The following is a 24,641-nucleotide window of genomic DNA, read 5'->3' as shown; positions in this document are numbered from 1 at the left end:
TAAAGTTATGTCACTCATATAAATATGCATCAGGTTGGTGGAGAATATGCCTTAGGTGGGCGAGTTCTTGTAAATTTTACTGTATTAAAAATATTTGTGTTACCCACTTGGCGTGCTGAATTTGTGGAAGAAATAAACATTGACGTCTTTTAATATACACTCTGTGCTTAGAGCTCCCAAAACCGGCAATGCCGAGGGCTCCGCCTGGGAGCGCGCTGCCGCCGGGGCCGCGGCCGGACTTTGGCCGCAGCGGGCCGGGCCGCTCGGGGCCGCACGGGGCTCTCCGCAGTCACTGCACGCCCGGCGGGATCGGAGCTCTGCCCAGCGAGGAAACGCCGCCGGGCAGCGGGCCGAGGTCCCGGGTGGAGCGCCCATGGGTGCGGGCACTGTGCTGTGCGGGCCCCGGGTGAGTGAGCGGAGAAGGCCGCGGCACGGAGCGGAGCCCCGCGGGGCCGGGGGCCGGCGCTGAGGGGACGCGGCCGGCACTGCGCGGTGCGGGCGCTGCTGCTCCCGGCCGGGGCTGCTGTGGAGCGGACTTTGCCTCCCCGGGACGAGAGTTTGCCCGGACGCTGAACAGATTGTTCAGCTGCAGTGAATGTGATGAGCTGCGAGTGGGAACGCAGCCCGAACTCACTACAGAAATACCTTTAAAAGGGCTCTAGTGAGTCGATCAGTTCTGACTCGCATAGATTTCCATCCCCAAAGTTGATAAACTCCCGCAATAGTTTGCCAGTCATTATCTGCTTCCTCTTTCCGTCACGGGATTCCTTTCCCCAGCTCTGCATCGTGTCCTTCACTTCTGCATTGTTTCTGTTTCAGGACTGGAACCAGACATGGCATGCAAACATCCCAGGACTGACCTGGTGCTTCCAGAGCTACATCATTGCCTGGATTTCTTGTGCCTATCTTTGGATCTGTTTTCCCTTTTACTACTGGTACCTTCGACACAGAAACAAAGGCTACATCAGGATGTCCCGTATCTTCAAAGCCAAGATGGTAAGGGTAGAGCATAGGGTTTGGTCCTAAATTTATCTCAACTTTGATGCAGAGCTTACCTTTCCTAAATTATTATTTCTTAATGATCCATCTCTGTGGGGTTTTTTGACATTTAACCAGCTCAGGTCCATGTAAATCAAATAAATTTTTAGGATAATATGTCATAAGATCTTCTCCCCCATACTTCCATTTGATTCCCTGACACATACCGTAACATTCTCTGTCCCAAACCTGATCTTCCACCTCTTCAGTTTTACTGCCTGAGCAACCTGGATTATTCAGTTTGGTAGATTGTCCCAGCATTTCAGTTCATTCCAGTGTGTGTTTTTTGTCTCTGCCCTAGGCCCTTGGATTCATCCTGGTAATACTGTGTTTTTCTAATGTCTTCTTCATGGTGTGGGAGAAAAGCCAAGGAATCCCACGGACCCCAGCATTCTTCATTAGCCCTGCTGTGGTGGGAATCACAATGGTAATTCCTCTCTTGTTTGTCTGCACATGGCCAAACTTAGCCCTCCTGGGACAGAGCCTGTATTTCCCATGGTTCTCACTATCTGAGCACAAAATTGTCTGATGGGGAGTAGAAGGCTGGGGATGCTTTGTGCCTCTGCTGTGTGACACATCTGGGGGTTGGAGTTGGGGCAGACCCTGTGGGCAGAGCACACCTGGAAGGACCTGAGGTTTCAGCAGGGTTTAGAAAGAAGTCTCACAACCATGAGACACGATTTCATTTCTCATAACCACAGTATGTGATTTAGTACGGTTTAGAATGAAATGTGATTTCTGTTCAATAAATAAGCCTTCTGTCATTGCATCTCCATAGCCTAAATCCTTCCAGCCTGTTTGCCTAATTGTAATTTTATTACTTGCCTTTTCTGTAGACATTCTTGAGTGCAAAATTGCACATAAAGCTTTTCAGTGTTAGCCTCTTAGGAACAATACTGCAACTCTGAACATCTTGAAATGTTTGGGTAAGAAGATAGCTGTTTTTTCTCTATTGTATTCATTAATTTGATAACAATGTTTGGCATTCCATTACCAGGTATTTATTTGGACAAATTTGTACTTCCTCACAGGTCCTTGCCTTGTTCCTTACCCAAGCAGAAAGAATGATGGGCATCCAGTCTTCAGGGGTCCTATTGATTTACTGGCTGCTGTCATTTGTGGCTGCACTTGTGATGGTTAACTCCAAAATTCAGCATGCCTTGGAAAAAGTAAGTGAGATCACATACCTTTAATGTGCAGACTACAAAGTCTCTAAACAACTGGTTTTGTCTCATTGACTGCAAGGGGGAGAATCAAAAGCCTCTTTAAATATGTGCTGAGAAAATTGATTTATGACATATTTGTGGTGGGTGTTTACTTGCAGAGGTGAAACATGAGAAGCTCTTTCTATGCTGGTTAAACATGAAGGTTCTTACCTCATTTTAACCAGTGTTCTGTTCCTTAGGGCTTCCTGGAAGACCATTTCCACCATGTTACAACTTATCTTTATGCTGGCCTGGTACTAGGAGAACTTGTGTTATTCTGCTTAGTTGATCACCCTCCCTTCTTCTCTAAAGCTGACAACAATCCTGTAAGTATAAGGTAGCTTTCCTAATGCTTTGCTTCATTGCTGAAACAGGATTTTAAATATATGTGGATACACAGGCGCATGAGTATCTGGGTGATGTAAGATCCATCATTCTGTAAAAAAGCTGGCAGTTTTAAAAGGTAACTGGCAGAATATGGGATAACAGTGCTCTCTGTTTGTAAGTTTTTCAATACTAAAAACCTATCCATACTCATGTTTATTGTCACTGAAACCAGTGGATAGGGTTCCTGTTGCTTCCCCTAGTGCTGCTCTCCTGTGCTGCAGTACTCTGTTGGTGGTATGAGAATGGAAAAGCTCTGTGCTTAAGAAAAGAAATGTCTTTGGCTATGAAGAATTGTATTCTTTGTTCTTCCATCTGAGACATTATGCAAAGTTAAATTCCCCAAAATTTTCCAATCCCACTGAGCCTTCACAATACACTTACTCTGGTTCAATGTATGGGGAGGGAGCATACTCTGACTGCTTTTCCTGGGGAGCTATATTCATGTGACACATGCCCTTTTCTATATATAAATATCACACATGTTTTCTCTCCCATCAGAATGAGTGCCCAGAAGCCAGAAGCTCTTTTCTTTCCAAAATCACATACTGGTGGTTCTCTGGGTAAGAAAACAAAAGATGTGGTTCTGCTACAATGTCAGAAAAAAGCAGTGGCATCAGAGATCAGAGAGGGTGTAGATGGTAGCCACTAGGAAATATCTCGGCCCCTGAGTTAGATTATGGAGTGAGGATTTAAATTATTTCTTTAAATTATTTTTCCTGTGAGGTATTCTCACAAGATCAAATTAAAAAAAAAATAATTTACTTTCCTCAAAATAGTTTAATACTTTGTGATTCTAGATAATTGTCTTCGGCCTCCCAACTCCCCCTCCAGTGCCCTCCCAATCTTGAAATAGATCTCAACAATCTCAAAAGATCACTGTACGCCAACCACAGCCCTCTCTGCCTGCCAGACCTTGCTGTAACAAATTCTGGGAAAGGGGAAAACAGAGAGGAGGACATAGGCCCAGCGTGCTGCTGAGCATTCAGAAGTAAAACAGTTACATTCCTTAATGTCCAGTGTGATTGGGTCTCATCTGCCTTTCCTGGAGCCCAGAGAAAGTTAAACTGAACTTGCTTCTCCACAACCCAATAGTGGGACTAGAAGCCCTAGAAATTAGGGTTTCTAATGCAAATCCCCATTGTGCTGACAGAAGATAGCCTAGGGATTCACAGCAAAACTGCTGTTCCTGGACATTCATGTTTCTGGCGGGACAGGACAGTCCTGAGCAGTGATGTCAGTGCCTGTGTGCTCTCTGTGGTGCACTGCCTTGATGCCCGTGTTCTGAAAGTGTCACACACACACCACAGATCCTGCTGTGCTCCTCTGACTGCAGTCTGTGTCCTCCAGGCTCCTCTGGAAAGGCTCTCAGCAGGCCTTGGGGGTGGATGACTTGTGGCCAGTGAGGAAACACGACTCCTCTGAAGAAATTGTTGCCTGGGCAGAAAGAGAGTGGAAGAAGAGTCAGAGCAGAACCCAGCAGTGAGTATTTGATCTGGAGAGCACATCATGGGCTCAGCTGGGCAGTTCTAGATGATCTAAGCAAATACACAGGTACTGGTGTGTGAATCCCTTTGTGCAAAATCTGATTATAAGTGTTAAAATCTGCTGGAGAACATCCTTCCACTCCTGGAAGCACAGAAGTAACTTTCTGTGAGGCAAGTCCGTTTTTGATGAGCTTGTATACTGGACATGGTATGAGACCCTGTGTGAAATATTTAGTGATTTTTTGAAGTTCCAAAATTCCTAAGCTTTCTCCAGTTGTAGGTAACTTCCTTATTGTTTCTTCCTTCAGGAAAATGGAGTCTGGTATATTTAAAAAGGGTCAGAAAACTGAAACTGGCACAGCAGAAGCTGAAGAGACAGAGGCTCTACTGCAATCAAGGCATAGTCAGAGTGGGCCCTTACTGAGAATGTTTTGGAGCATGTTTGGAACTTACTTCCTTCTCAGCACTGTCTGCTTAGTTATCTGTGATGTGTTCTTGTTCTCCACCCCGAAGGTACTGAGGTATGTGCACATTTATAATGTATTTCTGTCACATGTACAAGACTGCTGTGTGCATGAGCTCAGAGATGTGTATGTCAGCACCCACAGACACAGAAGCAATGACCTTTTGAAATTTGCTTTTGCTCATGAAAGGAACTCAGGTGTCATTTGTGCTAAACCCACTGTCAAGTCAGGAGGAAAAGACACAAAGCCACTGTGTGAAGCTGTGCACACTGTCTGCACTGCTGTGCTCCAGCAGTGGGAAGGACAGGATGCACCAAGCCATCTGACAGCTTCATTGGAACAGGAGTTATTTGATGGTTCAGTATATCATATCACTTGCCACTTGCTGTAGTCTTAAGGCTCCATGTTCCCTGGCTAATAAAGAGCACAGCTCTGCATCTCACACATTTTAAATAGCTTTGTTAGTTGACAAAATGCCTTGTGGATTCTGTTGGTACAAAACCAACCTGCATTACATTATATTTTCATGGCAAAATCCTTTCTTAGTCATCAAGATTAGGAGAAGTTCTGGAAATGTCAATGACTCCCTTAGATTACAGCTACCACTTTGCATATTTCTGACAAATTCATGAAAATCAGGAGTCATCCTTAACACTGAAAATGAGGTCTAATCAGACAGGATGCTGAGATCAGAGGTTGTTTCAAAATCATGAGTGGCTAGATTTCAAAAATCAGGATATGTTCCAGTTCTTCTGCTATTTACTGATAAACCTCAGCCAGAGAGAATACTGAAAAATCACTAATATTTCTGCCAGTTTATTTTTGTGTATCTGATATTTCATTGGTTCTGTGTGGACTCAGCAACATTTTGCTCCTGTCTTGCAGCCTTTTCCTGAAGTTCATTGAAGATCAGGCAGCCCCGAGCTGGCTTGGCTACTTCTATGCCTTCAGCATGTTCCTGCTGGGCTGTCTCCAGACTCTGTTTGAGCAGCGCTATATGTACATGTGCCTTGTTCTGGGGCTGAGGCTGAGAACTGCACTGACAGGGCTTGTGTACAGGAAGGTGAGGCTGCAGCTCCTTCTTCAGCTTTGATTTTTTCTACCTTAGCAGTATTGATGTATGCTGTTCATAGCAATATCAGGGGAGATGGCATTAGAAACTAGTTTTAGGATGTAGCTGTTATATTCATCTCTGAGCAGGACATGCCAGGTACATTTTTTAGAGCTTCCCTATGAAGGAAAGCCAAGAAAAGGAAAGAGTAAAAAATCAACATGAATTTTCTTATGCTGTAGATGATGGTTGGAAAAGGAGTAAATGCTTCATGTCAAAGTGAAGTCACATGACCCAGGTAGCAGCATGGTTTCAATACTTGGCATTTGACATATTTCTCCCTTTCTTTGTCCTCTATGAGGAAAAGAATGTTGTTTTACTTTTGGACCAAAGCTGTTGTTTGATGATGTCTTTTCTTTCTTCTCTGCCCTGTCTAGATCCTGGTTATGTCAAATGCCTCAAGGAAAGCAGCAACCCCAGGTGAAATTGTTAATCTGGTATCTGTTGATGTGCAAAAGCTAATGGATCTGATTATCTATTTTAATGGGACCTGGCTGGCTCCTATTCGGGTTATCATCTGCTTTGTCTTCTTGTGGCAGGTAAAATATGACACTATTTATCTATCCCTTTCTATTCTAAATATCAGAAGAAAAAGGATGTTTCAAAATCCTACTTACTGGTTTGAATTACATGAAATTGCCATATTTTCTTTGTGGCATGGTGCATATTCACTTTTCTTTCTGAAAGATATTTTTATTGATAGAGAATCTTTGATCCTTCAGTTCATCATCTTACCTGTGTATTCAGCATTCAGTCCCTTTTAGGAGACTGTGAGTATGGTTATTGTGAGCTGACTGATAAACTTCCCCTTCAGATTTTCCTGTCGCTTCCCTTTACAACCAAAAGGTGGTGGCCCAGGGTAGGCTGAAAGTCCAGTTCCAGCTCCTTGGCATAGTCCCAGAACGTAATGGGGAATGGTCTGAAATAGCAAATTGACATACTTCGTCCTGAAGGCTGATTAACACAAGATCAGTCAAACAGCTTGAAGCAAAGTTACATGGCATTCAGAAGGAGTATTGAATACTTTGAATTTCATAGGTATCAAGGAGTTTAGCAAGCAGAGAGCAAAATCTGAATTAGAAATAATGGATGGTAGTCTAAAAGATCCATTTTTAATCAATGTATGGTAATTTCTCAGCAGTACAGAGCCATACTGTTTAGTCCCTGTTTTTGGCAAATGGAAGTGTGAGCAGTATAGAGACAGGTGATTCACAGGAACTTTCCAGAGACCTTTGAGGCCTTCCTTTACTAGCCAGGATGGATTGTGACTTGTGCCTGGCAGGATGCTGTGACTGTGAAAATCAGTTGCTGTGGTACAGACTGTTGAGAAGTCATCTTTTCTAATGATGTTGACAAGTTGAATGTGGTTGGAGCATAATTACACTATTTTTGCTGGTGTTCACACACCATTGGTGCAGACAATACCTGTAACTCTGTGTCCACCAGCACTCTCCTCTCCTGCTGTCATAGGGAGATATAACTAACCCATGAGAAACAAGTGCTGAACCATGAGAAACAACAATAATTGTTGTGAGCCCTGGGATCCAAGCTGTCCCAAGACAATGGCACAGGATAATGCCACCATTTCATCTCATGCAGACAAGCTAGACGAATACTTTGTTGAGGGTTTTTTTAAGGAAAACCTGGTGTTGTGTAGGGTCACTTACTCAGGGCAGCCACAAGATGTCCTTCTGAACGCATCCAGGGACCGACGGGAAGAGCCAGGAATGGCTTAAATTGCCAGCGTGCCTCTGGATCGCCTTCAGCACCGATCTAGTTCCTAACAAGGGAGAGAATAAATTCAGCACAGCCTGATGACAGGAGTTATCCTGCTTGGAGAGTTAACAATCCACAGTGCTTAGGAGCACAATTCCCAGGAAAGGCAAAGGCAAGATTAGAGTAAAGGCTTAGCCAGAGGGATGTTATGAACAAGTTCAAGTAAGAGGGAAGGTAAGAAAGAGAACAAAAAACAGTCTTTCCTAGTCATCACCAGAAGTTTCTTCTCTTTCCTTTTCTCTCCTGGCAGCTTCTAGGGCCACCTGCCTTGACTGCAATTGCTGTATTTGTTTTTCTTTTGCCTCTGAATTTCGTGATCACCAAGAAGAGAAGTCAGTTTCAGGTACATTTTGCTTCATAAAAATGAAGTGGTTTACTGAATTATGTGATTATTTATATTTATTATTCATGCGTACCATGACTGTCTGAAGTAACATAGGAGGATTTGAAGCTTTCAAAGTTTCTTGAAATTTAGAGTAAGCTCTTCCATGTTCATCCTTTTTACTGTTTACCCAACTTTTCTGTTGTTTTTATGTACTGCCAGTAAAAATAAAGCTCTGAAGATGAAAAATAAAATATTTCCCAGCCTAGAAGATTCATAAGCAAAACAGTATACACAGCTCAACTGCAGGGAAATTTATTCAGGACTTGGAGGCAGGAATAAGGTATTTTTCTTCAGAATAATCACACCATTAAACATTCAACCTATTAAATGATAAAACTCAAACATTTATTACAGGAAACCCAGATGAAACATAAGGATGAGAGGGCCAAACTCACCAATGCTATTCTCAGTGACATTAAAGTAATCAAATTGTATGGCTGGGAGAAAACCTTCATGGAGAAAGTTCTTGGAATCCGAAAGCAAGAGCTTCAGGCCTTAAAAAGATCTCAGATTCTCTTCTCAGCATCCCTAGTTTCTTTCCATTCATCAACGTTCCTGGTGAGTGGATCACCTTCCTGCATAAAACACGTGCTGTTACTTCCCTTTTTCTTTGTACTCCTGCCTAGACAGATTTTTCCTATGGACAGCTAAAGATTGTATCCGCCTGGAGAAGCTGGAGGTCACAGGAGTTGCTGTGGCTGCTGCACCAAAACCTCCTTAAAACAGAGCAAACACCCAATGATCAAACTTGGTTCTGTCACCAACACACCAGACCTTTGCCTATGGTACCTGCAGGACAGGATAGCCTGGATTTAACCAAATGAGTCCCAGAGACTTGAAGAGCCTGTCACCCTTGAACCATTCTGAAGCAACTGGTTTGCTTGTCCTTTGCTCCCTTTCAGATCACATTTGTCATGTTTGCTGTCTACACCCTGGTGGACAAGACACACGTGCTGGATGCTGAGAAGGCCTTTGTGTCCTTAACACTGATCAACATCCTCAACACTGCCAACTCCTTCCTGCCCTTCTCCATCAATGCTGCTGTCCAGGTTAACTGCAGGCCCTGTTCCTCTTCCTTGGGCCATAAGGGATTTTATGCATGCCCCCCTTAACAGGTGAAGGTAGGGGTTTCTTAGGGCTCTGCACATCAGCTGTTTCATTGCCACTGTGAAATGGTGAAGTGCAAGGGCTTGCAGCTAAAGGTACTTCATGGCACTGCTTTTCAGAAAGGCTCCTTTATATTGACAAAGTAGTCAACAAGAATTACTCCTAAGTCTTTTTTAGCTCAGCACAAGCACCATTAGATGTCAGAGGGTCTGTTTTTAATCACAGAAATCAGAATAGGTGGAGCAAAATCTCCATAGGGGGGACCCTGCTAGTCCAGGCCAGAGAGAAAAGCAATTCATTGTTCAGTAAGAAATTAGGAAATTTCTTATTGAAATTAATAAATAGGAAATTAATTTATTTCATAACACTCCAAGACTGTCACAGATTTTCATGTACAGAAGCAATCACTGGAAAGATTGCAGGAAGAATTGGATGAAAAAGTTTCACTTGGTTTCACTGAATGAGAAGCACAGGAAATGATATGGGGGTTTTGCTAAGCTAAGTGGAAATAAAGGCAGGTAACATAAGGAAGAGCTGCCTTTGGCCATCTAAGCCTACAGCATTTGCAGCATACCACTAATCAGTATTCTAAGTGGATCTTCAGGCTGAGTTTTCACTTTGGGTTTTTGCTTCCTTTCTACTTTAAATCTTATTTTCTTCCGTATGCTGCTTCATTTCAGGCCAAAGTTTCCTTAAACCGCTTAGCAGCTTTTCTGAATCTGGAAGAACTGAATCCTGAGAGCTCAAGCAGAAACACTTCTGGCTGTGGTGAGCTTTAATGTTAGCATTTTTGTCTTACAAGAGGAGTAATTTCCATTATTCAGCTTCTACTCAGTCTACCATAGTCAAGAGAAAAATATTTGCCCCGTACTGTCCCCTTACTTACTTCTCTGGCCTCATTATTTCTAACAATGAAATCTAATCTGGTGTTTTACCCCCTCTTTTCATAATAAAGGTTGATTTTATGTATCATAAATATACACTGAAACATAAAATCACATAAATTGGGACATTTCTGTGGCCATCCTTGCACTTACAAGTGGTCTGTCTCTTTTCATGTTTTAGTACAGGCAAGTATCACCATAAGAAATGGAACTTTTTGCTGGAGCAAAGAAACTTCTCCTTGTCTTAGAAGGTACAGACTTACCCTTAGTCATCTCTCAATATTGTAGGTCAGGGTGGGTGCTGGATGAACTAATTCCTCAGGGCCTAAGTGAAACCAGGGTGGAATATCCAGAGGCTTCTGAGTTTGCTTCATGCTCAGTGTTGAATTCTGAAAATTACAAAATCAGATAAAACATATTTTTTCTTTTATGATGAGGAGAACATGAATACATGAAGGTGCCTGTATCTGGATGTTGCCTTATTATATGGAGACTGTTTTCTTTTTGCAGTTTTCTTGTCCAAATATGAAATTACAGTGATTTAAGGCAAAAAATAGAACAGATAGAATGCAGATGCTATATATGACATCACTATATGCTTATTTAAAAAAAGGAATTGGCATTCTAGAAAAGAAAAGCTTTGATAAGTTCTGATGTTCAGGAATGTTCTACATCCATTGCTTTGGGCTAGCCTATCTCCAGAGTGGGTATGAAACTCAGATGGGCATGTGGATGAAGACTTTCTGGCTGGAGGTGTCTGAAGGGATGAAATGAGGGGATTTACTCGATACATACCCAACAATAGCATGAATTTTGATAATAATTACAATTATTGATTACCATTATTTTCTTTTCAGAAAGTATATCTAAATGTGGTAAGAGGCTGATCTTTTCCCCCCAGCATAGACCTCAGTGTGCCCCAGGGCTCTTTGCTGGCTGTGGTTGGGCAGGTGGGTGCTGGCAAGTCCTCCCTGCTGGCAGCGGTGCTGGGCGAGCTGGAGGCCACGGACGGCTGCGTCACCGTGAAGGTGAATTTTCCCCTCAGCACCTGCTTCTATAATTTGGCTGTTTCCAGGAATTGTAAGGTATTAACCACAGCATCAGGTACTTGAGGAAAACCCATTTACTGCTGAATTTTAACACAGGCTGTATGTATCAGTCCACATTTAATTATCTGAAGGTGCTGCAGACCTCTCAGATAAGCCTGAACTTTGGGAAAAGGAGCTGGAGTAGTACTTCAAAGATCCAGTTCTGTTTTGCCCTCTGACAGTGAGCTGAAGTGTCATCCTGGTAAATTGCATCCTGTACTTGCACTGTAAGGTAATAACAGTGCAGACTCATATTTTGCAAAGCCTTCTGAGAATTGTCAGTGGGGATGATCATTCCAGATTTCCATAAGTGAGAGAGCTTTTCTTCGAAATGGGTTCTCACAGCGTCAAGTTGAGCTTATGGAAAGGTTTGCTAACATTCTTCTGCTTTTATAGGACACTGCAGCTTATGTCCCCCAGCAAGCTTGGGTGCTAAATGCTTCAGTGGAAGACAATATTCTCTTTGGGAAAGAGATGGATGAAACGTGGTTCAATAGAGTGACAGAGGCTTGTGCACTGCACCCTGATTTGGAGACCTTCCCTGCAGGGCAGAAGAGTGAAATAGGAGAAAAGGTATTGCCTTGGGTTTATGGGCTGGCCAACTTCTCCCTGAGGAACTACAACTTCAGGTGTCCTGCTTAAAACATCTGCCCCTGAGTAACTACAGCTTTAGGAGCTGTGATGAAAACACAAAACTAAACTCACAAGAGGCATGTGCTCAGGAATTTCTGGGAAGTTGGGCCATGATCTAATATAATTTAAGCCCACCTTCTGACAGTTAGCCTAACCAGAGACATGAGAGATGTTTAAGACAAAAATCAACACATCCAGGTCATTCTTCAGTGCTCTTTTGCAGGAGAGAGTTGTTCAAGAGACTGCAGGAGCCCTCTTTGGAGGGAGGGAGATGCACTGATTTGAAAATAAGGAAGTCATAAAGACTCAGTGTAAAAAGGAGCCAGCAGCTGGAAAATATTCTGTAGCTTTGGAATAAACAGTCAATATATTTTCCAGGGAATCAACCTATCTGGAGGGCAGAAGCAGAGAGTGAACCTTGCTCGGGCTGTGTACCAGAAGGCTTCGATTTACCTGCTTGACGATCCCCTGTCAGCTGTTGATGCCCACGTTGGGCAGCACATTTTTGAACATGTTCTTGGACCCAGTGGTTTACTGAAGGACAAGGTGTGCTATCAACCTGAACTGTAAACAACTGCACAATCTCTCTAATTAGCAGAGCCCCCAAAATACTTCCAGTGGAGTGAGTTGCTCAGTTTATCAAAGGTTCACAAATGCTTTTTTACAGTGGCAGCAGAGGACTGGGAAACCTCTGCAGGCCACACAGCACCTGCAAGTCCTGCAGGGAATCTCACCCAGGAGGAGGAAGGCTGTCTCTATCCTCATGCAAACCACATTCCTAGTGCCAGCCTTACTTTCACAGCAAGTTCACAGTTCTTTGGTCTTCTGTCAACATCCTTCCCTCCCTTTGGGATTTACTTCCAGCACAGTTCAGGAAGAGCTGCCTGATCTCTTCCAAATTCAGGCACCACGATGTCTAATCCCATTACTTTTGAATAGTTCAGTGGCACCTTTACAGTTCTCATCACCCAGATGTTCACCCGTTAAACACTTCTCCTCCATTCTCTTTGCATAAGTTGTGTTTTGTTTTTCCTTTGTATTTCTCTGCTGTCAAGCAATCTGGATAATAAACATGGTTACATGAGAAGGGATGCTAGGGCAGCTCTATTGGATTCATACTATAAATTGCCTAGAAACACTTGATTCAGTTTCACAGGAAAACAGGAAGCAGGCAATTTATTGCTTTAGAAAGTCCAATTAAAACAAACATGTCTGATTATAAATACCTTTCTCTCCATGAGGATTGGTTGCAAGTATCAGAATAGAATTATTGTATTGAAACAGAATGACTGGCTAAGAGGAATGTATCAGACTTAAGGTGTATTCAAAGGGATTGATTGTATGTTAGAAATGCAGAATATGCCAATTAATCTAGGGAAAAATTACTTTTCTTATGCCTTTTCCTCTAATTATCTGTGCAAATATGCTCAGAAATGTAAATAAAAGGAAATGTCCTTTAATTCCATTCAGGCTGATGAATTTTTGAGGCCTAAATTTGATCCTGAAATACTGATACCAATACTGACAGCAGGACAATTGTAACTATTCCCTCTTTATTCAAGCAGACTCGTGTGCTAGTGACTCACACAATTAACATTTTGCCTCAAGTGGACAACATTGTTTTTCTGGTGGATGGAATGATCTCAGAAACTGGTTCCTACCAAGAACTTCTACAGAGAGATGGGGCCTTTGCAGAATTTCTTCGTTCACACGTTACTGCAGAAGAGAAGCCACGTGCCGGTTTTCCAGGTAACCTAGATGGGTTGCAATCATTCTCCCAAGGTCTATCAGTCAATTGTTCCCTTCATATCACATCTGTTTTATTATGGACATTTAAAGCAGGGATACAATCACAGTAAAGCGTTGCCTTGTGTGGCCAAAAATATGCCTGTCAAATCAGCTGACTCATCACCTCAAAATTGATTCTTGAATCCATATTAGTAGACAATAATGATACAGTAAACTGTTACCCACTGTATGTGCTATTCTTCAAGCCTCACCTTGATCTTTCTACCTTTAGAAGCAATTCTTTTAATGAATCTTTCCTCCATATTACCTGTCTTTCAAAGGCTGTAGAGGACAAAACAGGATTCTAAAGCATTTAGAAAAAAGTACATTTATTTCACAGCTGTGGGAGACACCAAAGGCAATGTCACCACTGGAAATGGTCCATCTCAGGAGAAACCCCTCAGGTAAGCTGTAAGCTTAAAGCAGTCTCAGACACTGAAGAATTTACTCCAAAAGCCCATGCAAGCCTACATGGAGGCTCTGAGTATGATACAGGTTTTATTGGGATTGATCTGTAAATTAATAACAAGAGCAAACAAGCAAAACTCAAGAATAGATAAAACCCTACTCCTGAATGTGGAAGTTGACTGACATTTCTTCTGTATTTCACGAGGAGGCAGAACAGAGCTCAAGTACAAGCTCCTTGATAGATTTGGTTGCAGATCACTTCCCAGTGGGGCTGTAAGGTCAGACTCAGCCCAAGCCAGCCTGGGAAAGCAAATGCTTTAAGCCTCTGCTCCTCAGTGGCTTGACAGAGCCCAGTCCCTGGGACAAACATGGACAATGGCTGAGGTCACTCTGGAGAGCCCTGAAAACTGCAGCCCTCAAAATAGGTATGGATTTACGGGTGATGGGTGGCTAAAAATTGAAATGATTTTTGTTTTCTTCATGAAGTGGTGATTCTGTAAAATCTGCTGTGGGAAGGGAGACCAGTCCTGTGAGTCAGGACTGTACCAGTGCTGCAGCCACCAGTGGAGGATTAACCAAGGCAGAGACAACTCAGCACGGCAGGGTAAGCACAGCACCTCCCTGCAGAGGCAAGGACACATTCCATGGGGATAACACACTCATGGCAGGCAGGTCAGCTCCCTGCCCCAGCTACACCAGAGCCACAAGACTCAGCTGAGCTGTACAAGTCTGCCCTGTAACTGAGACAAGGACATATTAAACTGAGAAGAAATGAGAGCAAGAAGTCAGAAGCAGCTTTTTCTTTAGGGAATCCCAGCACTAGCCAGACTGGGATCTCCTCACCTCCTGATCAGCAGGCCCCCACACAAGCACCCAGTGTAAACATGGCAGTTCTCTCTCACACCAGCAACACAGGAAAACCACTGCCTGACATAAAGCAAGCCTTACATGCACTCCAGAAGGAACATGAGCCTATTGCATAATGTTCATCAATTGATAATGATTTCTTTAAGTATCCCTTCATTATTAATTCATGAGGAAAGCAAAACAAGAATCAACATGGCTGCCACGGCAATGACATATAACTGAGAAATGCCATAAATCATTCCTCACTTCAGAGCAGTTTTTTTTTTGCTAACAGCCTCCATCCTCCCACCCTCTCCTCCCTTTTTCCCCGCTTGCCTCTCTGCAGGTCAGTGCTGGGGTGTATGGAGCCTACCTGAAGGTGATGGGCCCAGCCCTGTGTGTGTACATTGTCCTGTCCTTCACGTGCCAGCAGGCCATGGCCTTCTCACGGGGCTACTGGCTCAGCCTCTGGACAGATGACCCTGTGCACAATGGGACACAGCAGCACACAGAGCTCAGAGTTGGAGTCTTTGGTGCATTGGGAGTGGTTCAAGGTTTGTTTAAGTTGCTCACCAAATTCTTCTCTGTATTCCCACCTCTCTTTCCCATATCCAGGATGGTTTCTCAGAATATAAAGAAGTGCATACCCTTGGGCTTTCAGCTTCCGGGGCTTTTGGCCCCAACCCTGAAGGTTTTTCTTTTATATCTCTTTTCATCCTTCTAGCATAAATTAATCACATCAAAGTGTGCAAGTGGGGGCTCTTCTCCATGCTGAATGAAATCTTGGCTTAGGTCACGTAAAAGAGAGAGAAAAGAAGAGAAACTTGTGGACTTTTACACTTCTTTATCTTTTAAAATAGCCACAATTATTTTGGTCACTATTTAAAAAGAAAAAAAGAGAGTTATTTAAAGTAATCACAGTCAAGCCTATTTTGTAATGAATGAATAATTTGTCCTACATGTTTAAATTCCTGAATCCATGCTCCCCATCAAGCTGGCTTAGAAGATCTTTGACCACTCTGTAACTACCCTACAGCAAAGACAGCTTACCCTGCAGCTCTGAGGCGTGGTTTAATTCCTGCTAAAGAGAGGTTTAATTCCTGTTGCACCTTCCTGACTGCACACTGGTGCAGCATTTACAGGACTAAGTGGAAATCATTGAAAAGGAGGACTCCAAGCTGGGTTTGTTCAGGCCTAGTAATAATAATTTCTTTTCTCTTACAGCCCTTGGCAGGTTTGCCTGCACAGCAGCAGTGCTGCTGGGGGGTGTGTTAGCCTCACACCAGCTCTTCCTGCAGCTGCTGAGCAATGTCATGAGATCCCCAATGCTCTTCTTTGAGCAAACACCCATTGGACACCTGCTGAACCGCTTCTCCAAAGACATGGATGCTGTTGATTCTGTCATCCCTGACAAGCTGAAGTCCGTGCTGGGATTCTTGTTCAACTTACTGGAGATCTACCTGGTGATTGTGGTGGCTACACCGTGGGCAGTAATGGCCATAGTGCCCTTGACTGTTCTTTATGCAGCATTCCAGGTAGGAGCTCACAGATACACACACAGGAGAGGCTGAAGCAGCACAGCCACGTCCCTGCAGAAAGCCTCCTTCCATCTCTTAGGAGTAAAGGCATGCAGAAATTACTTTCATCATCTCAAGTTGCATCTGAGCAAGAGTAATGCCAGTCCCTTTCCCACATCACCTCAGCCTCCCAAAGCACCCCAGAGCCCTCACAAAGAGGCTTGTGCTTTTCTGATGTCTAAAACAAATCCTACCTATGGCTATATCCCTCATCTCCATTAGTGTCAATCACATGAAGACCAAAAGCATTTTTCCTTTCCTGCAGAATTCCTACAGTACTTTTTAATGTCTCCATGTTTGCCAGCCAAGACTGAGCATTAGGGAAGGGCAAGTAAATCTCTGTTCTCCATGGAGCAAAGGGCTCAGCTGCAGGAGAAACTGAGTGTAGAGGTTTTGTGGGTTCACAGCACCCTGGCTCCTTTGCCCCCACCACAGGGTTATTCCTAATAAAGATGGGACATAACAGAGGTAGGAACACTGCCCCCATCTTTTAGGGGCATCTCCTACATGCATGTAAGGTTTTGTAACATGAGGATAGTACGTACTACTGCACTTGTTGAGGCCTTCCCACATTTCCTGTGGAGTACCTCCAGAGGGACACAAGCCTTCTAATGACTCTCCCTTCCATTCCCCTTGTACCAGCACTTCTATGTCAGCACCTCCTGCCAGCTGAGGCGCATGGAGGCTGCCAGCAGGTCACCCATCTACTCCCACATCTCAGAAACTCTCCAGGGCAGCAGTGTGATCCGTGCTCACAAAGACCAGCAGAGGTTTATTTCAAAGAGCAATTTCCTAGTGGATGAGAACCAGCGAATTTGCTTCCCTGGAGCTGTTGCTGACAGGTACAAATCTGCCCAGAAGCTCCATGAGTGTTCTGTAAAGTAATCATGTGTTGGGAGAAAGGGAGAGGACACACAGCCACATCTCTGCCCCCCTCCTCCTGCAGGTGGCTTGCTACAAACCTGGAGTTCCTGGGCAATGGCATTGTGCTGTTTGCAGCCCTGTTTGCAGCCCTGGGCAGGACGCAACTCAGTCCAGGAACTGCTGGCTTCTCCCTTTCCTATGCTCTTCAGGTAACCCAGTGGGGAAATAATACCATGTTTGCCTTTATCAAAAGCAACTGCATTTTAATTTCTATTATGAACTATTTTTTGTGCCTTTCTAGATGCCTTTTCCTACCAAATCCTGTTGTCATTGCTGAAATCCAGAGCATCTGGAGCACATGGCCCCTTAGGGAATGAACTTCATAAACACATGTATGGGCCATCTTCTTCCTCCTGCACCTGAACTTAAAATATAAGTCAAAGCAAGCCCTGGGCAGCTGAAGCAAGGTCTTCAGCACCTGTCTTACCTGCTTGTAGACTAATTGCACAAGAGCCTAAGAAATAGCTATACCATCTTTTAGCATCCAAGTCAGTAGCATTTCTTTCTCTATAAACATGCTGCGGCTATGGCAGGACCTGGCTTCCACTTCAGCATTTTAAGGTTTTCTGATGTAATCTAATTTCTGATATAGTTAGCTGATGAGGAGATCTTTAGAAATAAACACTAACACAAAGTACCAGGTAACTCCTGAGCACAGGTCAGGGCTCATATTATCTGCCCTAATGCTTCTTTTCCAATGTGGCAGATAACTGGTGTTCTGAACTGGATGGTTCGCTCCTGGACAGAAACAGAGAACAACATTGTTTGTGTGGAGAGAGTGAGAGAATACCTGAGGACTCCTAAGGAGGTAGCTAATCCACTATTGACCTTACCAGAAGGGGCTGAACACTTCTGCAAACTCAATGAGTAACTTTTCTGTTGCACCTGAAAAACCTCTAGTTTTCCCCTTCTAAAAGGCCATTCATGTTTCCTCTAAAGAACTGCAGCATTTGGGTTTTATCCAACTGACTAGACTTGTTTTATAACCTCTGATCATTACTTCCTTAAGACAGTTATGCATTAGATTGCCATTAAAATAGCTTCACTTGTTAACACTCATGGAATGAGATATTTCCTACCCATATTTGGAGTATTTATTATGTGACTTCAGATGTAACTCTCTGAGAACTTATGGCTCCTAAATAGCCTTTTAGATGTAAAAAGTCTCCAGTACAGTAATTTTTGTTCTGTAATGATTAAAATTATATCTCCATATGCTGCCCTGAGAGAGGAGGCTTTCACAGGCCTTTTTGTAGGGGAATATAAATTTTTTTATTGAACTACTCAATGTCAGAACTCTGACAAGCAAGCAAACACTCACCCCCATTTTCAGTAAAGAAAATCTTTGGAAAAAGTAAAAAGCCAGCATCTGCAGTATGAAAATTAGAGGCCTTTTTCTGGTTTGGAAACAGGAAAGAGACTGGAGCAGTTGGCACAGGTGTCTTCATGAACCTCCCGTTCCAGTATTGCCACTTGATTGGGTAATTTAGATCAGCCTTCAACACTGCTCTTTGCTTCCATCTCTTCAGGCACCCTGGACTCTGGGCAAACTTCAAGGGCAGGTTTGGCCCACTGAAGGAAGGATTGAATTTAGAAACTACAGCCTGTGCTACAGGCCAGGTTTGGAGTTAGCACTGAGGCATGTCAGTGTGAGCATCAACGGGCACGAGAAGGTAAAAACCCACTCCTTCAGCAGTGTGAGCAGTGCTGGGCACTGACCAGACCCAGGGGCTACAGCCCTGCCTGCACCCAGCTGCAGCAACCTGGCAGCTGCAGGAAAGCAGGAACCCATCTCCCACACTGCACACCTTGTCCAGCTTATTACAGCAAAGGAATTACACTTTTTCAGTCTAGTTCCACATCAAGGCTCTGTTTGAACTGCTAAGTCTTGTAATTATTCTTCCCATCAAAGGCTTTTGTGATTCCTTTTCATACAAAACAATTGTGAATTAAAAATGCTTCCATTTAAGAAAGTATTGCCAGACTATGGGAATCACAAACAGCCCTAACAGCACAGATCTAATCCGTGCAAAGCTGTCTCCCATCAAAAGGCCAAGAGGAACTACATGACATGTTTGTTCAACTGTGAGAAAACAATCAACATCAAACCCAAAGTCCTTCCATTGCACTTTACAGATTGGCATAACTGGCAGAACAGGAGCTGGGAAATCCAGCCTTGCAGTGGGGTTGCTGCGACTGGTGGAAGCTGCAGAAGGAGCCATCCTGATTGACGGACAGGATATTGCCCAAATAGGCCTCCATGACCTCAGAACCAAGATCACTGTCATTCCCCAGGTATGAAACTCATTTCCAAAATCCTTGAGCACTGTCTTGAACCTGGGAACGTTTATAAAGGTTCTGTGAGAGGAGGGACATTCAGCAGTTTCCAAGTTGGAAATAACCTCTATGCCATGTTCATCTGCCATTCGATATAGTCAGAGATTCCCACCCAGCAGGCAGGACCCAAGCAGCTCATTTTATAATTCATTTCAGGAGTTGTTTGTACTGTCTCTGTGCTCAGGATCCAGTTTTGTTTTCTGGCTCCCTAAGAATGAATCTCGACCCATTAAACCAATACACTGATGCAGACATCTGGACAGCTTTGGAACTGACTCAGCTCAAGAACTTTGTTGCAGATTTGCCAGAGCAGCTGGAATATAAGTGCACTGACCAAGGGGAAAACCTAAGGTACCTTTATCTGCAGAAAGACAGTGGCAGGGCAGTGCCAGCCCCTGGGCTAGAACAGAGCTGGTTGGATAAGGAGGCTAATTCCTTTAAAAAAAGAAAAATTCTTTAATGATGTTCAGACTGGAAATTGCTGCATTACTGTCCTGTTTAGCAGCATGAAGTCAAATCATAAGACACTAAGAAAGACCTTCCAGGCTTAATCATTGTGGTGGTTTGCATTTGTGCAGTACTTAAAATCCTGTTTCAAGTGCAGCTCTTCTGGGTGCTATCACACCACCTTCCCCTCCCTTCCTTAGGCTGTTTCATGCTGTTACCTACCTGCAGAGCCACCAACCTCAATCACCCTTTCAGAGAAAGGGAACAATCACCTTTTCATTATTGATTTCAAATGAATCATCTGCTCTGACCCCAAGGAAAAATGACTACTGGCCTCAATTTACCATCCCTCCTCCTGCTTGCAGCACTGGTCAGAAACAGCTGGTTTGCCTGGCCAGGGCACTCCTGCGGAAAGCCAAAATCCTCATTCTGGATGAGGCCACGGCAGCAGTGGATTTAGAAACTGATGTCCAGATTCAATCCATGCTGAGGACTGAGTTCAGAGACAGCACTGTGTTAACAATTGCTCACCGGGTAAACACCATCCTGGACTGTGACAGGTAAAGACACTTCTGAGCAGGGGGACACACAGGCAGCTGGTGTGACTGACACACCACCGTGGTGGTGAGCAGCAGTTTCATTTCTGTCCTCTTCGTGTTTAAACCTCCAAGCTTTGCCTTAGAGTTTTGAGGATCTCCCTTAAACCAGCAGGGTGCCAAGAGATTAATCAGAGATCCTTTACTCCCACACGATGGGAGTAAATGCTGTGTGACAGCCCTCTCCCCACCACTGACAGCAAAACCATGACTACAGCTCCTTCTGTCACCTGAGAGCTGTGAAACAGAAATACCCAATTCCTGCTCACAAATCTCTCCCCAGTCTCAGCTGCCACAAACCCCTGCTCCCAAACTCAGCACTTGAACAGTCACCCATCAGAAGCCCTTTCTATCCCAGTACTCTTTCCCAGCTGAAAAGCTGTTGGAAGGCTTGGCTGAATAACCAGCAAGTACTGAAACTTATTTTAAAACTAAGTAGAAATTACTAAGTTATTATAGGTGCTGTTGTATCCCCAAACTTACATTTCTTTTAATGTTCACAGGATTTTAGTCTTGGAAAATGGCCGGATAGCAGAATTTGATACTCCAGAACACTTAATAGCTCAGAAGGGACTGTTCTACAGACTGATGGAAGAATCAGGCCTTGCATGACTCACTCATGGAGCATTCCATAGCACCACCACCATTAGGAGTAATTGACCTCATAATTGAGTTATTTTGGTTTCTCTTCAAAATGCCTGACACTCAACCAAAGCTTGTTTGAGCCAGAACTACAGTGAGTGGATGGAAAGGGGTAACTTGGGATACACATTATTTCCATAGGAAACTCAGCAATTCCACTTTCATTATGTTTCCAGATACCAAAACCTCACTTGACTGCTGAAAATGTGCCAGTCAGGACTTAAATAATCTTCTGGTACAAAAGCAAACAAGCCAAAAGAGAAAGACCACAGTAGTTCCAATTTGTAAACAGAGCCAAAATATCCATCATACTTCAAGATTGCATAAATTATTTTTAAAAGCCAGAAAGATTTTATGGACAGCAATGAAGAATTTAACAAGGAAACTTAGCTGTGTGCAGTTGATCCTAAGCTCCAGGCAGAACAAATTTCATATTTTGCCAATGTCTTAAGGACTGCACACCCGGGCACTGTTCTTACACAGATGTGGACTCCAAGACAGCATCTGGGGCTCATAATCCAAAGTGCACAAACAGTGGGGGAGGAGGGAAGAGGCAGGATGCCACTTATCAGGAGAGCACAGGCTGCCTGTTGTCACTGCTAGGGATCAGATCACTCCCTCTCTCTGCAGGAGCAGAGCCAGCTCCAGCAGGGGCTCAGCAGTGCAGGACAGGAACGTGGATGGGACTGGCAGCAGAGCATCCATCACTCCTTCTACCCAGGGCTTAGAGCATTCCCACTGCCAAGTGCCAGGTGCTCACAGCAGGGCATGTCCAAACATTGACACCAAGATTTCCAAATTGAATTTGGCCACGAGGAATTTGCATGGCTGGAAATGCCCTCCTCTCTGATCCCTGCAGCACATGCGGAAAGCAGCAGGAATATCACCTGATGACCTGATGATTCATTCCTGATTTTTTTCTTGAGTTCAAGTTGACTCTTGTATGTGCCACCCTGGTGCTGCAGAGCCTCTGGCATGGTCACCTGTCAGATGTTGCTTTAACAAACCAAAACAGAACCAAAAGCTTCCTGGGCTTCCCACAGTGTCTGCAGCCAGAGCTGTCCCCAGGGCTCTCCTCAGGAATCACAGGATGACAGTGTGACAGACAAATACACATGTGAGATATTGCTCTTTACTGTGACTTTTGTTAAAGCACCCCATTTTCTAGAGAGCTGAAATAAAAATAGAATCAAGTATCAAACTGGGTCTCTTCAGTAAATGAAAGCAAATATTACACAGAAAGGGAAATGGGGAGGGAATGGGAGAGTTCCAGCTGCAAGAAACAACCCAGACTGGCAAAACCCAGCAGTTCATTCTCCAACAGCTGCTCAGTGGCTTCTGCACCCAAGTCAAGAACAGTTTAGTTTCTGCTGGAAAGTGCCTAAGATATTGAAGTCCAGTGCCTGCTGCCACACTGGTGCTCAGGTACCAAGGAAAGAATTTTTTTCTCTCTGCTTCCTCCGAATCTCATACCTGAGGGCACAGAGAAAACAATTCCAAAACCAGATACAAGTTACGAGCGGCCCACAAAGGTTTAGCAATTGATCTCAAAACCAGGAACATTTAGAAATACTGAGATAAAAAGTTAGGTGTTTTTCCTTTTTAACTGAGGCCAAAGAGGAACAGACTTGCCCCTGTTGCTGGGTAATTCTGTAACAGACATCTTTTAGCATTCCATAATCTCCAATACAAACATCTTCAAATCTCCTTTTCTGTTCCTAAGTTGGTAAGGAAGAGGGACAGCAACAGGACACAATAATAAAAACATTGTTTCTCACTGGTAACCTTTGAAAGGGCACATTTTTGCTGTCAGCTAACCCAAACTAAGAGCAAGCAAAAATACCATCAGCTTTCACATATCAAGTTGTGCTGCAAAGGCAAAAGAAAAGCAATTCCCAAAATTGCATATGAAAAGCCTGCCATGTTTCAGATGTGCTGGAGTTCGCAGGGATATGTCCAAGTGCTCTGATTAACCTGGAGCTCAAGTGTCACAGAAGTTATCTGGAAGTTGGTTAAAGCAAAATATATAGAGAAGTTAACACTTGGAGATACCATGTAAGAGAGAAATGCTACCTTAAAAAAATCCTTGTCCCATGATTCCAAGTTTAAGACAATACTGAAACTGCTAAAGCCAGAAAATTGAGGGTGTCATGCATTGATTTACACCAGGTTCATGCCAAACATGTACTGTGCAAATGGCACTCCCAGTGCCCCAGATGGTCACAAGATGCACAGGAATGCCAAAATGTTAAAGGTGCCAGTGACCCAAAGCACAATTGTTCCCGTGCCACATCGCTGTCACACCGCAAAAGGATCTTTGTGTGGGTCGGGACTGGGAACACTTACACAAGTAGCTCTGTTCACACAAATGAATTAGGGTGGTTTTTGTAGGTCTCCTAAAAATTCTGAGCTGCTTTTTTGGCAGAATCAGCTTTTCCAGATGTGAGAAATCTTCCATGTTGCAGTAAATAATGTGAGCCAAGATACATCCATGTGCACTGAAATCAGATACACTGAATTCAACTCCTCTCCCCATTCCTTGCCAGGGCTCTCCTAGGATGGGGTGGAAAGCAAAGATCACAAAGTGTTCCTGGAGGATGATTGTTCCCAAGCAGGAAAGGTATCTCAGTGGTATCACAGCTCCTCCCGAGTCTCTGCAGGGAGCTCCATCTCCACCTTCATGTACAGCCACAGCCCTTACCCAGAGACCCCCTGCTCTGCCCTGTACTCTGTTCTCTAAACCATGTGCTCCAGGCACTCTGCAGCCTTCTGTCCAACACAGTGCTGCACAAGTGCTTGGGGATTTGAAAAACTAAAACTCACAGCTCATCCCCAAACTCCCCAGTCAGCCCCTGCTCGTTCCATTTCCACAGAAAAGTCACACCTAGCTCAGAGATGTGGCAGACACAGGCCATGGACACCACTGCGGGTGACAGAGGTCCACAGCACTGTGACTCCTGCTCTGCTGATCCATCATTGACCTGGTCTGCTCAGCAAACCACAAAACAAAATCCAGCCCTACCACAGCACAGTTATCTACACTCGTGGCTCCTTACCCACCACCCTAAGAACCCCAGACATCTGGCCAAGCAGGATGATTAGTCTAAGCGGGACCAATAATTTCCATTTGCAAGGCAAAAAGCTGAACTGACAAAGCAAACCCTTTGTCAAACACAAGGCAAGAAATAACACATTTTCTTTCAAACAAATTTTTACTGCAAGTTCTTTGCAAATATTTGCATTGTCATTACAAAAAATACCAAAGAAATTTCCAGTCTATTCAATTTCAGAGTCATAATTTACAAAAAAAATAAATAGCTTTGCTCTAAGGACAACAATTATCTAGTACTAAGGTCAGCAATATCAATCATAGAGGTCCACATTCTCAGTGCTGAGTATTTGGATCCATCTGACTTAGTTTGCTTTCTTCCAGCATTTTCCTTTAAAATAAGACTAATCAGAACATTAGAAAAGTAACTTTTTTCTTGCCACAAAAACATGAAAATTCAACACG

General features: G+C 43.7%; 1 protein-coding gene across 2 annotated transcripts; it reads left to right on the top strand.

Moving 5' to 3' along the window:
* Positions 1-261: 261 nt before the first annotated feature.
* Positions 262-24,422, top strand: ABCC6 (ATP binding cassette subfamily C member 6). Of its 2 annotated transcripts, none has more exons than XM_058849935.1 (31): positions 262-406; positions 820-996; positions 1,340-1,465; positions 2,070-2,207; positions 2,444-2,569; positions 3,129-3,190; positions 3,978-4,109; positions 4,423-4,635; positions 5,464-5,641; positions 6,067-6,228; positions 7,716-7,808; positions 8,205-8,408; positions 8,753-8,899; positions 9,638-9,725; positions 10,023-10,092; positions 10,743-10,869; positions 11,326-11,502; positions 11,941-12,108; positions 13,128-13,311; positions 13,691-13,754; positions 14,245-14,362; positions 14,951-15,158; positions 15,829-16,139; positions 16,824-17,023; positions 17,128-17,254; positions 17,812-17,913; positions 18,635-18,778; positions 19,242-19,400; positions 19,627-19,793; positions 20,255-20,449; positions 20,989-24,422. In XM_058849935.1, exons 1-31 carry the CDS (start codon positions 374-376, stop codon positions 21,095-21,097), a joined length of 4,509 nt encoding a protein of 1,502 aa, XP_058705918.1. In that variant the 5' UTR covers positions 262-373; the 3' UTR covers positions 21,098-24,422. The 2 variants fall into 2 exon arrangements, with proteins under 2 accessions (XP_058705918.1, XP_058705917.1); XM_058849934.1 differs by having other exon boundaries at positions 13,125-13,311.
* Positions 24,423-24,641: the final 219 nt, after the last annotated feature.

Source organism: Poecile atricapillus, chromosome 14 (genome assembly GCF_030490865.1).
Source record: "Poecile atricapillus isolate bPoeAtr1 chromosome 14, bPoeAtr1.hap1, whole genome shotgun sequence".
NCBI lineage: Eukaryota > Metazoa > Chordata > Aves > Passeriformes > Paridae > Poecile > Poecile atricapillus.
This window is presented reverse-complemented; position numbering and strand designations above follow the sequence as displayed.

Excerpts from the sequence above, each read along its gene's own strand:
- ABCC6 (XM_058849934.1), top strand. The coding sequence starts at position 374 with ATGGGTGCGGGCACTGTGCTGTGCGGGCCCCGG. Across the intron at positions 2,208-2,443 it reads TTCAGCATGCCTTGGAAAAA|GGCTTCCTGGAAGACCATTT; the intron begins GTAAGTGAGATC and ends TCTGTTCCTTAG. Across the intron at positions 19,401-19,626 it reads AGATCACTGTCATTCCCCAG|GATCCAGTTTTGTTTTCTGG; the intron begins GTATGAAACTCA and ends CTCTGTGCTCAG.